The sequence below is a fragment of the Pantherophis guttatus genome, chromosome 7, assembly GCF_059756535.1.
Source record: "Pantherophis guttatus breed Tessera chromosome 7, ASM5975653v1, whole genome shotgun sequence".
Lineage (NCBI taxonomy): Eukaryota > Metazoa > Chordata > Lepidosauria > Squamata > Colubridae > Pantherophis > Pantherophis guttatus.
In genome coordinates this window covers 30,583,352-30,596,405 of record NC_142069.1, presented here as the reverse complement: position 1 = coordinate 30,596,405, position 13,054 = coordinate 30,583,352, and the positions used below count along the sequence as shown (strand labels likewise).

The 13,054-nt window shown below is 40.4% G+C and overlaps 1 protein-coding gene and 1 long non-coding RNA gene across 4 annotated transcripts in view; one reads left to right on the top strand and one right to left on the bottom strand.

Moving 5' to 3' along the window:
- Positions 1–20: 20 nt before the first annotated feature.
- LOC132712581 (uncharacterized) lies at positions 21–3,832 on the bottom strand. The gene is made up of 2 exons (XR_009623213.2): positions 3,420–3,832; positions 21–3,117 (listed from the first exon to the last, which is right to left on the bottom strand). It is a non-coding gene; the product is annotated as an uncharacterized LOC132712581 (long non-coding RNA).
- Positions 2,692–13,054, top strand: part of SUN2 (Sad1 and UNC84 domain containing 2) — a 31,329-nt gene continuing 20,966 nt past the window's right edge. Inside the window, exons 1-4 of one of the 3 annotated variants that reach the window (XM_060694559.2) lie at positions 2,692–3,104; positions 7,024–7,195; positions 10,282–10,478; positions 11,549–11,686. In XM_060694559.2, the coding sequence (XP_060550542.2) occupies positions 7,062–7,195; positions 10,282–10,478; positions 11,549–11,686 (469 nt within the window). In that variant the 5' untranslated portion in view covers positions 2,692–3,104; positions 7,024–7,061. Of the gene's footprint in view, positions 3,105–3,752; positions 3,834–7,023; positions 7,196–10,281; positions 10,479–11,548; positions 11,687–13,054 lie in introns of those variants that run through there. The other 2 variants (XM_060694562.2, XM_060694560.2) reach the window with 2 other exon arrangements.

Genomic DNA, 13,054 nt, shown 5'->3' with positions numbered 1-13,054 from the left:
GCCAAAAATGGACAAATCTCTGATTTGATGTATATTTATTGTGCACAAATACATTGGTATGGATATAGCTGTTAGTCTTATGCAATTAAGAATTAAAGACCTTAACAAACTAACTTGTTTGTTGTAGAAAAACATTTCACAGACTAAAGTCGTCAGATGCAAAGAATTTCATTCCATAAAAATGTATACCATAACCAATACCATAAGAAATTATAATTTCTAAGGAATTATAAAACTTGGTCCTTGATACTGTAGTTTAAGTTTTCCCTGTGAAAATGATAAGACCAAGAAGTCCAGGATGCACAGTCACCTAACTAAATCCTGGTTGTATTAGACATGTTTTAACTATTATACATTTATAAATTGGTAAGGATTATGATCATAATGACAGTTTTTCTCTCTGTCACCTTTACAAGGAATACTTAATTTGATTCATTAGCTCAGACTTTGCACTAAAGCTCATATACTTTTTAGAGGGAAAACTGAAATGAAAAAGCAGGTTTTATAAACTTGAAATAGTGTGTGAGTATCGGTAGAAAAGCACAGAGATTATATGCCTAATCAACAGGTATAGATTGCCTGCTAGTCTCCCATCCAATTTCTACCAAGTCAAAACCTGTTTAGTTTCTTGAGATTAACCAAAGTGGGATTAATGAACCACCTAGCTGATTTGTAATTTTTACTGAGTTAACTTGGTAGCATATGCTTGCTAGCATATGCTTTACCCTTTTTAATCTGGACACATTGAGCCCGTTTTAATGTGTGAACATGGAGTTGTTACAAGCATTAGTTGTAAATTATAACTTCTTGTAATCCACCCAGAGTTAATCTCTCTTCTTAGAATCTTGGCAGTCACCACTTAGGGCCAAGGAGAAGGAAGTAGAGCCTGTTGTAATTGGGCAACAAAGAGCAGAGCTGAAACTGAGTAGCTGCTGGACAATCACCTCCCTTATTTCATAAAAGGTATCAAACAGTAACTGAAACTAATAAATACAAGAAATTGGAAAACACAAGATAGAAGTCCCTTTCAACCTCTGTTATTGTGGGGTCACCTGCATCTAAGATAAACAGACCCACTGACACTTTTTCTGATAATATGGAATTGTACTGATGCTCTTCTTCTGGCTCCAATAAAATAAGGGAGGTCTGCTTTTTTCTCCCCTACTTTGTTGAAAATCTGGAGAAGATGAATAGGGAAGAAGGTTATAACTCAGAAAACAAAATGTAAACGGAGAAAGCAAACTACAAAAAAGAGAAAGTGCAGTGAAGGCTGACTAGTGATTAGATGGGAGAGAACATGCTCAATCCATCCAGAACGTACCCAACTAGCAATGTACAGAAACGGCAGCAATGACTTTATGACCCAAATCCCACCCTTGCTACTTGTGCTGACATCTGATGAAAACAGCACATTTGCAGCATGACAATATGATATACATTTCACTGCTTGTTCCTCTTGCCTCTGCTCTGATGTAATCTCTATGCACTTTCAAGATAATAGGAAATACACTATTATGGATTTTATATATCATGAAGCTGTGATTAGAGAGTTTTCAACTTCAGAGGAAAACATCTACATTTATTTTTAAGATGACTTAGAATTTGTGCTGGGAACAAGATGAAAACATCATGTATCCAGATGGAAGCTGCCAGATCATAACAAATAATGACAGGCTCAAAGACTAGTATTAAAGCTTTCACTGCATAGCTTATATTTCCATGCAACTATTTTTGCTGCTTAGCATTAGGATCTTTAAAGTATTATCTATTAGTTCTTAAGTTTACAAAAAAATATGTTGACATAAAATATGCTAAACATAAAATAGGGATCACCAATGATCCCTATTCTGTCAGAGCGATACACCTGCTGAATGATGCTGTTCTTACATACTTATTGTGGGTTCCCTAAGGGAAAGGGATTGGCTGATTTCCCAATTTTGTTGTCACAAAAGTACCGACCGCAGATGGGGAATCCATCTCTCCTTAAGTGGGATGAATTTAGGCGAAATGATTACAGCTAATAGTTTTAGCTACCCACAATGTTGCTTAGCTAAAAGGTGACAGGAGTTAAGGCGAAACCAGATGATGCAGGAGGGAGGTTCCCCACTGCTGCCTCTTAGCAAAGCTAAGCACAAGTGTCACTCAGTATCATAAGTGTCACTCAGAGTGTCACTCCAGCCCAAGCCTAAATAGCCATGGAGGGCAGTACTCGGTGGGGAGAAGGCATGCCTAAAGAACTGGGCACATTCCATCGTCACACCGCAGTAAAAAAGACAGGAAACCACGAGATGTTTGTGGGCAAGAAGGAAAACGCTTCAGGTATGGAAAACTTTTAAGCTGGCTCATGTACGGGGCGAGAATTCACTCACTCATTCCTTCTCTCTCTCTCACTCTCACTCACTCTCTCTCTCTCACACACACACACACACACACACACACACAATTATCTCAACACGTTCCTGCAATGCTTGAAACTAACGAGGAACACCCTCTATCGGACGCTCCCCCCGCGTACTCAACAACACCCCCCACCCGAGGCCCGGGAACTGTTCCCAAAGCGGGAACGAACGCCCCGCCTTCCGACCTTCCATCCTATTCTATGCCACGCCTAACCGGGGGGCGGAGCCAGCCCTGCTGCAGTTTATCCCGCCCCGGAGCTTTTTCTTCTTGCGCAATCCGGCCACTGAATCCACAAAACGAACGGGAGGGGCGGGGAGGGAGAAAGGAAAGGCGACCAACTGAGGGCGCTTCTTGTTCAAACCAACCAATAGGCACAGGGCGTCGCAGGAGACTGACAGCCCGGGTCAGGTGCAGCCCCTGCCAATAAGCTCATGCTTGTGAGGTTTGACAGGCGCACGCAGGCACTGGAGAAGAAGGCGAGAGACACCCGTCAGGCTCTATTGTTGGCGCGCGGGGCGCCTGCCGAGCGGATCGAGCTGGCAACGGCAATTTCCTGGGATTCATCAAATCGCTTAGAAAGCCCGGCTAACTTCGGCTGCTGAGGAGAAAATCCCGAACCTCTTCGAATTGGGGGTGGGGGGGGGCTGCTCGTGTTTTTGTTTGGAGTTCTTTTGTGCGCCTCTCTTCCGAAGCCGTTGCGAAAGGTAACTCCGTGCGCTTAAAGGAGAGAAAAAGACAAAAGAGTAAAGGGAGAGTATTTCTTCCTTGGCTTTCCCCCCCCCCCCCTTCCTCTCTCTGTGCTGTAGCTCTGTGGCTTCTTCCCCCAAGCCTCCCGTCCGCTCTTGCGGTGCCCGAGCTGTCTCCCACTTTCAAAACATCCCAGGCGGTGTGAGCCATTTCCAATCCGGTCCCCTTCCAGATTGTGGGTAGGGATTACAGGTCCTATCTGCCAGGGATTTCCATTTTGGCTGGGGATGATGGAGCTTGCCCCACGTTTTGTTGCGCTCCGTCTTCCCTACCGCTCGCTTTTCTTGTGGCGTCTTCGAAGATTGCGGCTGCCTTTCTTCTACCTTTTTGGAAGCGCGGCTGCTTATTTTATTTTTTTTCAAAAGCCAGGCTCCGCTGCTTTCGCTTCCTTCCGGCAAGCGGGCGCTGCGTTTGTTTGTTGCCGTCCTTAAAAGAGCGGAGAGGAAGATGCACCTTGGAAGTTTTCGGCGGAGAGCAAGAGGAGCGAGCGGGGAAAGGAGGGCGGTGGGCGGGTGGGCGAGTGAAACAGATACGCGCACCGGAGATTTGTCCTGATCTAAGTTTCCGTGCGTGGATTTGCAAGTTGTGCCACGACCGTGGTTGCTGTTGAAAAGTGCGAGGCAGCCGCGTGGATGGAGGAGAAGCGGCCGAAGGCTCGAGCTGCTGTAACGGAAACAACGGAAACGGTTTGACAGTTTTGCGGCCGCCTCAATATTGATACATTGAGAAGTGGCGGTTAAAGATGAAGGTTTGAAGTAGCGAGGGACGATGGGGTTAAATTAACAGTTCTAGGCATGTTTAATTTATAAAGAGAAGGAGGGGAAATCACGCCTCCTAATTTGGAAATCCTACCCTGGAGAGACCTAGATTCCAATTCCTCTTATGTGATCTTGGCTCATTTACGAGTCAGTCTAACCTATTTTGCGGGATTATTGTTGCGAGGGAAAGAATTACTTTGTTTTCAGGGAAATATAATCCTGTGAACTGTTTCAAACCACTGAAAGTAAATGTGGGATTCCTGAAACTCCCAGGAGATTAGTGGTGACATATTGTGTATCACTTTTGCCCCACTGATTTTCAGCTCAAGAGCCCAATGAGGTACTCTCAGTGAAATATTGATATTGAATCATTTCTGGTTTCTACAATCTTAACTCAGCATTTCTGAACCACATAACCTGTTTTCTTTAGAACAAAAAATGCACATGGTGCAGCTCAAGGACTAAAAGAGATGACAACTGTTATTCCCATATGAGGGGAGGGGTTTCAAATTTGAAAGTGGGAGCAGCTTGAACACCACCTTGTGAATGAATACAAGACAGAATCAAAATGCAATCTGAATTTCTGTAGACTATACTACACTTTCTCTCTAATTTGTCTTCTTTAAAATGCTCTATTTTAGCAAATTGACCCTGCAATAGGGCAATTTTTGCTCCATAGGGTCTCAGTGATTTTCTTTCTCAGAGATTGAAGCATAAAAGTTAAGGGGAGATGGGGAGAAGAACAGGTCTGAAAGATGTGAAGGAAAGGAGGCCAGCTTGTCTCCGGGGGTAACAGACTTGATTTGAGCTGAGCTGCCTAATTGAGATGAAAGGAGGCATTTGTATTTTCTTTTACTCTTGGGAATTTGGTACAAATTTTCTTTGATTTTGTTCTTTGCTTCCTACATATTTGTGTGTGCAGGTGGGGATAAAATTATGAGAAGGAATATGTGCTATAACAACAATTACAGCTACTAGCAACTAGCTACTAAATTTGGGCTATAAAATCCTGACCACCACTAGTGTAGCAGAGAGGGATAACGCAAGAGCCTTTTGCTTTGATATAGTGATGGTCCAGAGCAATGTTTCTCACACTTAGCAACTTGAAGACATGTGGATTTTTAACTCCCAGAATTTCCCAGTTCAAATCCACACATCTCCAAGATGTCGTGAGAAACTGGTCTGGAGTTTTCCAATCCAGGTAGCGTGTTGGGAATAACGAAGAACAGGAGGGGGTGTGGAGAATGGCAGCAGCATAGCTTATGACTAAGCAAGGGAAACCCTCATGTACATGCATGTCATTTGACTTGCTGAACATTGGAAACATTTCCCAGGAGAACAGTTGTGGTGTAAGAGTAGAAATACAGGCTGAGGCATGATAGAAATATAATTAGAAGATTAATGATGTAAATGTTGATAAACAATTGCTAGCGAGCAGACTTCTGACTTGATTTGCTTGTGGCAATGAGCAGAGAGGGAGGTTTTTCTTAACTGAGTTAAGTGAAGGATAGGCACAAGGTCAGATCTTGATTTTGCTATTTGGTTTTTTTCCCATCTCAGCAGGCAAATCTGCAGGGTGACTGATGCTGTATAAATATAGTTGTTGCTGTTGCTGCTGGGGGTGGGACTTGACGCAGTTCCAGATCAGCCTTGTCTTGGCTGGAATATGAACTCTATTTTGCCTTGCCCAAAAGCTCTACTGTTTCCAGCCAAGATGCATTTGGTTCATGATGCACTGATGGGAGTATCTCATGAATCTGTCAGCGGGCCAGAAATTGAGCTCACATGCCAGTGGCAGTTGGAATGTGACCCTGCAATGTAGTTCAATGCAAGAGCATTAGGTATTAGTCTTTTTGCTTTTGATAGCAAAAAGAAATGAAGAAAAATAAATCCTCAAATCAAGCTGAGATCCTGATAAATGTACACAAATACAGTCATGCTGGTTTGTTAGCGACAATACTGAAGTAGTTTGACATTATTTTTGTTTCTGTTGTTACTGTTGTTTATTTACCAAATGTATTTGTCTACATCTATCAGGATCTTAGCATATGCAGATGACTGAGACAACGTTTTAAGTAGTCACTCAGGTCTTACAAAGATGTGCCTGCTTTGATATTTCAAAAAGAGTTACTTCATTGGCTCTATCACATTTTTTAAAGGATTTCTTTCAAATTATTTCTTTCAAATGATTTGTATAGTCTGAAGTGGTATTTAGTAACTTAGACTTAGTAACTACTAGACAATCCATGCCCTGCTGGGTCATTGTTTCAGAGGGATTTCCTTACCTAGACAGAGAAACAGAATGACTACAGGTGGGCAAAAAGCAGTGGGAGTGGAAGCTCTGAGGTGCCCAAGAGATGCTGCATGGATCTGGGAACACACGGGCTGGTGCATTTGAAGAAGACATGGGGGGGGGGGCGGCACAGGTTGAGCCCACAGGACAGTGACATGTGCCAGGAAGGATGTATTTTCCCTTTCCTTTCCACAGGTAAATGGCTGCTGCTGGGTGGGGAAAGGAATGAGGGATTGCAAGACTGGCTGGGAAACTCACAGAATGTTGAAAATGAAAGTCATATGACCATAGCTCAACAGCAGCCAGCAGCACTGGATCAGCCATAGTTTTCCATATTTCATCAACTCAAGACACATAGGTCAAGGATTTGGACACTTTCTGTAAAGTTAGGCTATTTCAGTAACTTGGCTCAAAAATTGTTGCCCTATAATCCACCAATTTGTCTAGATAAATGCCATGACAGTGAGAGTTTTAGTAGTATATAGATTATTTACTTCAGATAAAGAGAACTTCCCTGGCTAAGAGCAGTATACATTAGAACAATGGTACACTATGGAACACGTTAACTGGGATTCTTGGAAGTGAGTTTTGCAAAGGATTCTGAAGATCAGGAAAGTGGAATATGAGCAACAGCAAGATTCCAGTACCTATTTCATTTAGGTAGCAGTAATAGAGGAATTGGCTTGGTCAATAGGAGAAAAAATGCTAACGTTTGTGAACTTTTCTTCGGGATTCAGTAAAACTGTTCAATCATAAAGTATCTTCATAATACTTATATCTGATGTAAGTCCTGATGTTTTCTTTTTTGTGCTGCTTCCTCTTAAGAACCTTGACACAAGTGTGGAGACAGCTTTTATTTGGTCATGTCTCGACGAAGCCAACGCATTGGTGGGACTTTTCGGAGTTATCAAAGTGAGGATACTGGCAACAGTAAGATCAGTGGACGAAGTTCTCTGCTAAGTGGGCCTCAGCCCCTGTTTATAGAGAATCCAAGCAGGTAAGTTGGAAGGAAGGAAGAGGGAGACATCCCCACGTATGCTATGTATGAGTTATAGGGTTTCTACGTCTTTTGAATGGTAAAATTAGTTCATTATTGCTGTTTTCCATACTTTCAGGTTGAATCTGATCGTTTACCCCAGTCATTCCCAACTTATTATCCATTATCAATGTCAGATTCTATTCCCATGATTATTAGAATTATAATTCAAAATATTTAAAAGGCAGTAGAATAGAGAAGGGTCTGTGGCATGAAGTAGAAATAGGATGAGGTATTTTGAACTGTAGTATATTCATAGTTGTCTTTATTTTTTAATAGAACTCAACTAAGCTCAGATTGAATTCACAAACTTTAATTTTAACAGGCTTTGGTTTTTGTTTATATACAATTCTGTCTCACTTTTTATAAAGAGATTTTCCTGTATATTGAAGATTTGTCTTGTGTTAATAGTAGCTGGTATGATCAGATTGTGAAGTAGCAGCAAGGATGAAACTGGCTCTAAATAGAACAAAGTGCATCATTAAAGATTGCACTAAACAACTTCTTAATTTGCTTTATCCCTTTTACATTTACAAATAATGGGTATTTTAAGAGTTTTCAAGATATATTTTTTTTACATCTGGAACTTCATAGCCCATTTCAGTACAGTAGCTGTAATACACAAATAGCCGGTGTGTAATTGGTTTTAATCAGCAAGTTTGTTTTTTTAAATCAGTTTTTTCCGATGTGGTTGGATTACCATTCCTTAATTTCCATATAATTCTATCTAGTTGTCTGACTGAAATTGTGGGAGTTGTAGCTCAGCACTCCTCGAGTAACCAGAATAGGGAAGGCTACATTAGAGCACCTGGAAAGCTCCCATTCCCATTAGATACTTTGATTCTTTAAAAAGAGAAAGGAAAAATAAATAGATAAACATTGTAAGTGCTACAGCAGGGGAATTAAATTAGTCATCATTGCTAATATCATAAGAAATGATTATTATACAGTATTGCCGATGTTCATGCCACTATGTTCCATTTGAAATAGCAATGGGAATTGTAAATGGAGAAAAATAAATATTTTCTCATGAAAATGTTATGTTATCTGTAGAGGGTGCAGGCAATTTCTTTATCATAATCTTGAATGTTCTTGCTGGGAACAACTAATGACAAAGGAAAACCATAAATACATGTTCAGTTGTATAAATGGAGCTGTAGATAGAGGCACAGAAGAGAGTTGGTGACATAGGGAGAAGCCAAATTTGGATGCATAATTCTTTGTCTCAGAGAGCTAGTTTTAGTACAAAAATGCACAAATACTTGCTTTTCTTACAAGTAGCCATAATGATATATGGTGGGGAAAGCCCCCCCCCAATCAGTTGGGAATTGTAATTGCTTCGTAGGAGAAACTAAAAAATAAGCCATCTGTGAACCTCATGTCACCCTTCATAGCCCATTTTTGCAGCCCCATTACTCTTCAGAATAGCCCTGAAAAAATTGTGAGCTGCAGTTTTTGGGAGAGAGGCCTCAAGGAGAATGATGTTAAAAAGGGGCTCTAGGAAACCTAGTGCATCATTTAAAAAAAATATAACACTCTCCCCTCAAAAAATGAGAAGAGGGATCAAAGATTTTGACTTTGCCCAGTATAATAACATCACTTCCTACACACTGCTGCAATCCTTACAGGTGGATATCTCTGTTGGTGCATTGCCTCCACTTGGTTAAAGAAGTGTGGGTGGATAAAAAGGATGTTACCATCTGTCTGTATTTCTCCCACTTCCTCCATACCCATGAACTTTAAAGAAAAATGTTATACTCAGAAAAAGCTGCTTGTGCTATTTTATTCTTTCCTTGGAGTGTGGTAGAAAATTCACCCCAAAAGTGCCAATGTTTGGAGAGCATCCAAAGGATTGTTTTATTAATTCCAAAGCTAGCAGGTTACAATGAGTCATTGCAAAGAGCAGAAGCTGCAACATTACATAAATCTTATGTAGAATGTTGTTCAAATACTGAGTATGGAGCTACATAGCAGAAAGCCCCAAATACAAAATAATGGCTTTACAATTGATAAAGAAACAAGATAACCACAAAACAGGTATACTACTATTTATGGAATGTGAAATCATTAAAGATGCATTCCTAGAAAGAAATACTGTATAGTATTTTTGGTGTATGAGTTGAGTGAAGGCTTTGGTTGCTATCCTAACAGGCAACCCTGCATTCACGGCCAGAAATAAGGAGGCCCAACAACTTATATCCTTGTGTTCTGCCTCCACTCAAGGACTTACACTGGAGCAATCTGCATGTTTCTTTTAATTCTCTGTGAAGCAAAGTTTCTGGATAGTTCTAGTTTCCTCTTGCATTCAATGTGTCATAAACACCTCACGGGCTATTTTTTGAGCTCCTAGCTATTATATAGAGTAGTGTGTCTTCTGGATGAATTGGATCAGCATCGCTCCTGGTCATGCTTATTGGGAATTTTGGTCTCAACATATTTGGAGGGACCCAGCTGGGAAATTTGCTATAAAGTGTTGGTGGACAGGGAAATGGCCTCATTTGCCCAACCTATTACAATTGTTCTGTTCCATAAATGAAGTTGCATGTGACTATGCGGAAACATCAACCCTTCCCAATATGCAGTTCAGGTGAACTGACAGACAGTACTACAGCTTTGTAATTAAACAAGACAAAATACAAAGCAGACTAAAAGGAAATTATGTTAGAACTCATTAGGTAAAGAAAGATGCAGTTGTTACATCACTGTAACCTTTTCCAATCCAGCCTCATCCACATGCAATGGGACGACAACTTCCAGAAATCCCAGCTTTATTTGAACCTTGTACCAAAGACATTTTTGCCACTTATTTAGAGTGATCAAGTTCCAATTTGCAATATCCTTAGGAAAAGATTGTTTTTCCCTCTTCTTATCTCTTTCCCATTCAATTCTATCCTTAGGGATGTGGATTCTATAAAGTGATAGGAGTTTACTAGTGCTATTTATAAATAACAGCATTTATGCATATGTACAAATGCATATGCAGTTTCATGTTCTTCATCTAACCATCTAACTTATCAATATGCCATTTCTGGTTTCTTCTCCTGCAGTCGAACCCTGAAAAGGAAACCAAGCAGTGTAAAACGTCTCTCTCCTACACCTAGCCTAGGACTCAATTCTGCTCCCCATACTACCTCCTACTACAGTGAGTCTGTCATTAATGAGTCTTATCTAACTGATGACAGAGGATTTTCTCTTAAAACTAATGCGGCCTTTGATGAGCCATTGGAAAGCAGTTCTTATTGGAGTAAGTATTTCTCTGAAATGTTCTGTAGCTTGCATGTTCTAAAATATATGGAGGGCACTTGCTTGGGAGAAATAAGCTGCAAAGCAACAAATTGGGAACTCATAGCCCTTCAGATGTTTTTGAACTGGACTAGCAATTCCAGTTGGGGCTGATGAGAATTGGCATCTGCAACATCTGTAGGACCACATAAGCTTTTCATTCTTATTGGCTCTGCATAGTCATTGTACAAATCCCCAATTGTTTTTCACCTGTTATCTAATCTTTCAATTAACTCTGGTCTGTAGTTAGCATAATTCATACCCAAGTTAGAATATTCTTCTGCATCATCTAGTCTACATGGGGCTTGAACCTATTTCCAATTTGATGCTCTTGGAAGACAACATTTGGAGTAAATTTGTTGGCCTTTAAGATCTCTCAGGGTCCTTTCTTGTGACTTACACTATTTATACAGAATGCTTCAGAGAGTTCATTCAATCTTTATTTCTTGTATGCTGTCAATATATTTTTGACATTGTATCATTTTTCAACTGGTGCAATGGATATCAGCCAAATGATTTTGGAATATTATTCTGGCTGATGAAAGTTAAAGTACAGCAATACCTGAAAGGCCATGCATGGTCTTCTCTGGATTAGTCGGTGGGGTTTTGAATGCAAGACAGTATTAAAGATGACTGAGGGAGAATTAGGTCAGGACTTGTGCTGAAAATCCAGCAAAATGTGGCCTTTGAAGCAAAAGAAAGACTATTCAAGGGAAGGTGGTTGGTGGAATTCTCAAACATCTAATCAATTAATATAAAATGTTGTACATCTTGATGGTGACGTAATCCATCACCTGCATCATCAACAACAATTATTAAACATGGACATGAAGGGGAGGATAGAATTAAAAAAAAAATATTCAAGGCACAAGGGAGATAATCTTTAAACTCTCCTGCAATTTTCACTAAGTGGTGTGCTTCATTTGAGCTTGTCTAAAGTTGATGGTATCTAGTTTCACACAAGCTTTTAGTAGGAAATGTATAAAAAAAAGATTGAGTTTATTTTTAAAATAAATTTTGTAATCTGGTCAGGTGAGGATCTTTCACCGAGAAGAAGAACAGGTATAGGGGGCATCGAGTCCAATAAGAAAATCAATGGATTAGGAGACAGGAAGACATATGACACCTATGGTTCTTCATCTGGTTATTCCTCTGAGGATGACTATACAGGTATTGGGAAGCAATCAGATGGGCCTCCTAAAGGAAAAACATTGGGGATAGAATTTGTTAACATCATTTACAGCCAAAACTGGTTGGCTTGGTAAACTAAAGTAAGCCATCAGTTAACAAAAGGCCTGATGAACTCCTTGAACTGCACATATTGAAGTTTCCCTCAAGGCTGTGCATACTTAAAACCTGATTTCTGGTTCCACCACAAGTCCTTGTTATTCCACTCATCACAGAGGAAGTTGCTTGTCTGTTACTTTTTAAAAAAAAAATAAGGATGTTATATTTTTCAGTTTTTTAAAAAAACACCTGGTGCAAAATTGATCTGCAGATTGGTAATGCAGAGACAGTATTAATAGTTACCATCTCCATACAGTTGGCAGATGATGAGTTTAATTTATACAGAGGAAAGATTAACAACTATGGTTGCAACCTGCTTTCATAAATCAGACAAACTCAGCCATCAAAACAGTACAGCTGTTAATATTTTATTTCTGCTTTAGATAGATAAAGTCAGGGGTGAAATGCTCCCGGTTCGGACCGGATCACCTGATCCGGTAGTGATGGCGGCGGGTGGTTCAGAGAACCGGTAGCAAAAATCCCTGCGGGCCCCCCACCCCCCAATGCCCAGCTGAGCCGCACGATTATCACAGGGTTTTTTTTTTTTTTTTTACTTTTAAAAACATTTTTTCTACAACCTCTTCCGATGAAAAAATGCTTTTAAAAATTAAAAAAAAGCCTCTGATGATCGCGCGGCTCAGCTGGGATCATCAGAGGCTTTTCAAAGCATTTTTTTCTGTAACCTCTTGGCCGAAGAGATGGTAAAAAAAAATGCTTTGAAAAGTCTCGGACGATCCCAACTGAGTTGCCTGATTGGCAGAGAGGTATTTTTTAAAAAGCCTCTCTGACGATCCCAGCTGAGTTGCCTGATCGGCAGAAAGTATTTTTTAAAAAGCCTCTCTGATGATCCCAGCTGAGTTGCCTGATCGGCAGAGGCTTTTCAAAGCATTAGAAAAAATGCTTTGAAAAGTTAAAAAAAAAAAAAAGTTGGCCACGCCCACCCAGTCATATTACCACCACCACCACCAAGCCACAGCCACAGAACCAGTAGTAACAAATTTTACATTTCGCCCCTGGATAAAGTAACTGGAGGAAACTACTGGATCCAATTTGGCCAATTCCTGGGTTACAAGATTCTTGCCACAGGATCCAATCTGGATCAGTCACCAGAACCAGAGATTTAGTCTTCTGAGCTTTCAGACTCATGCTGGAGCCCATCCTCAGGGAACTTCTCTCTAGCAGAAAATGTGCTTTGGTCTATTCGGTGTGTGGTATTTATATGGTGCCTATATACACTGCTCAAAAAAATAA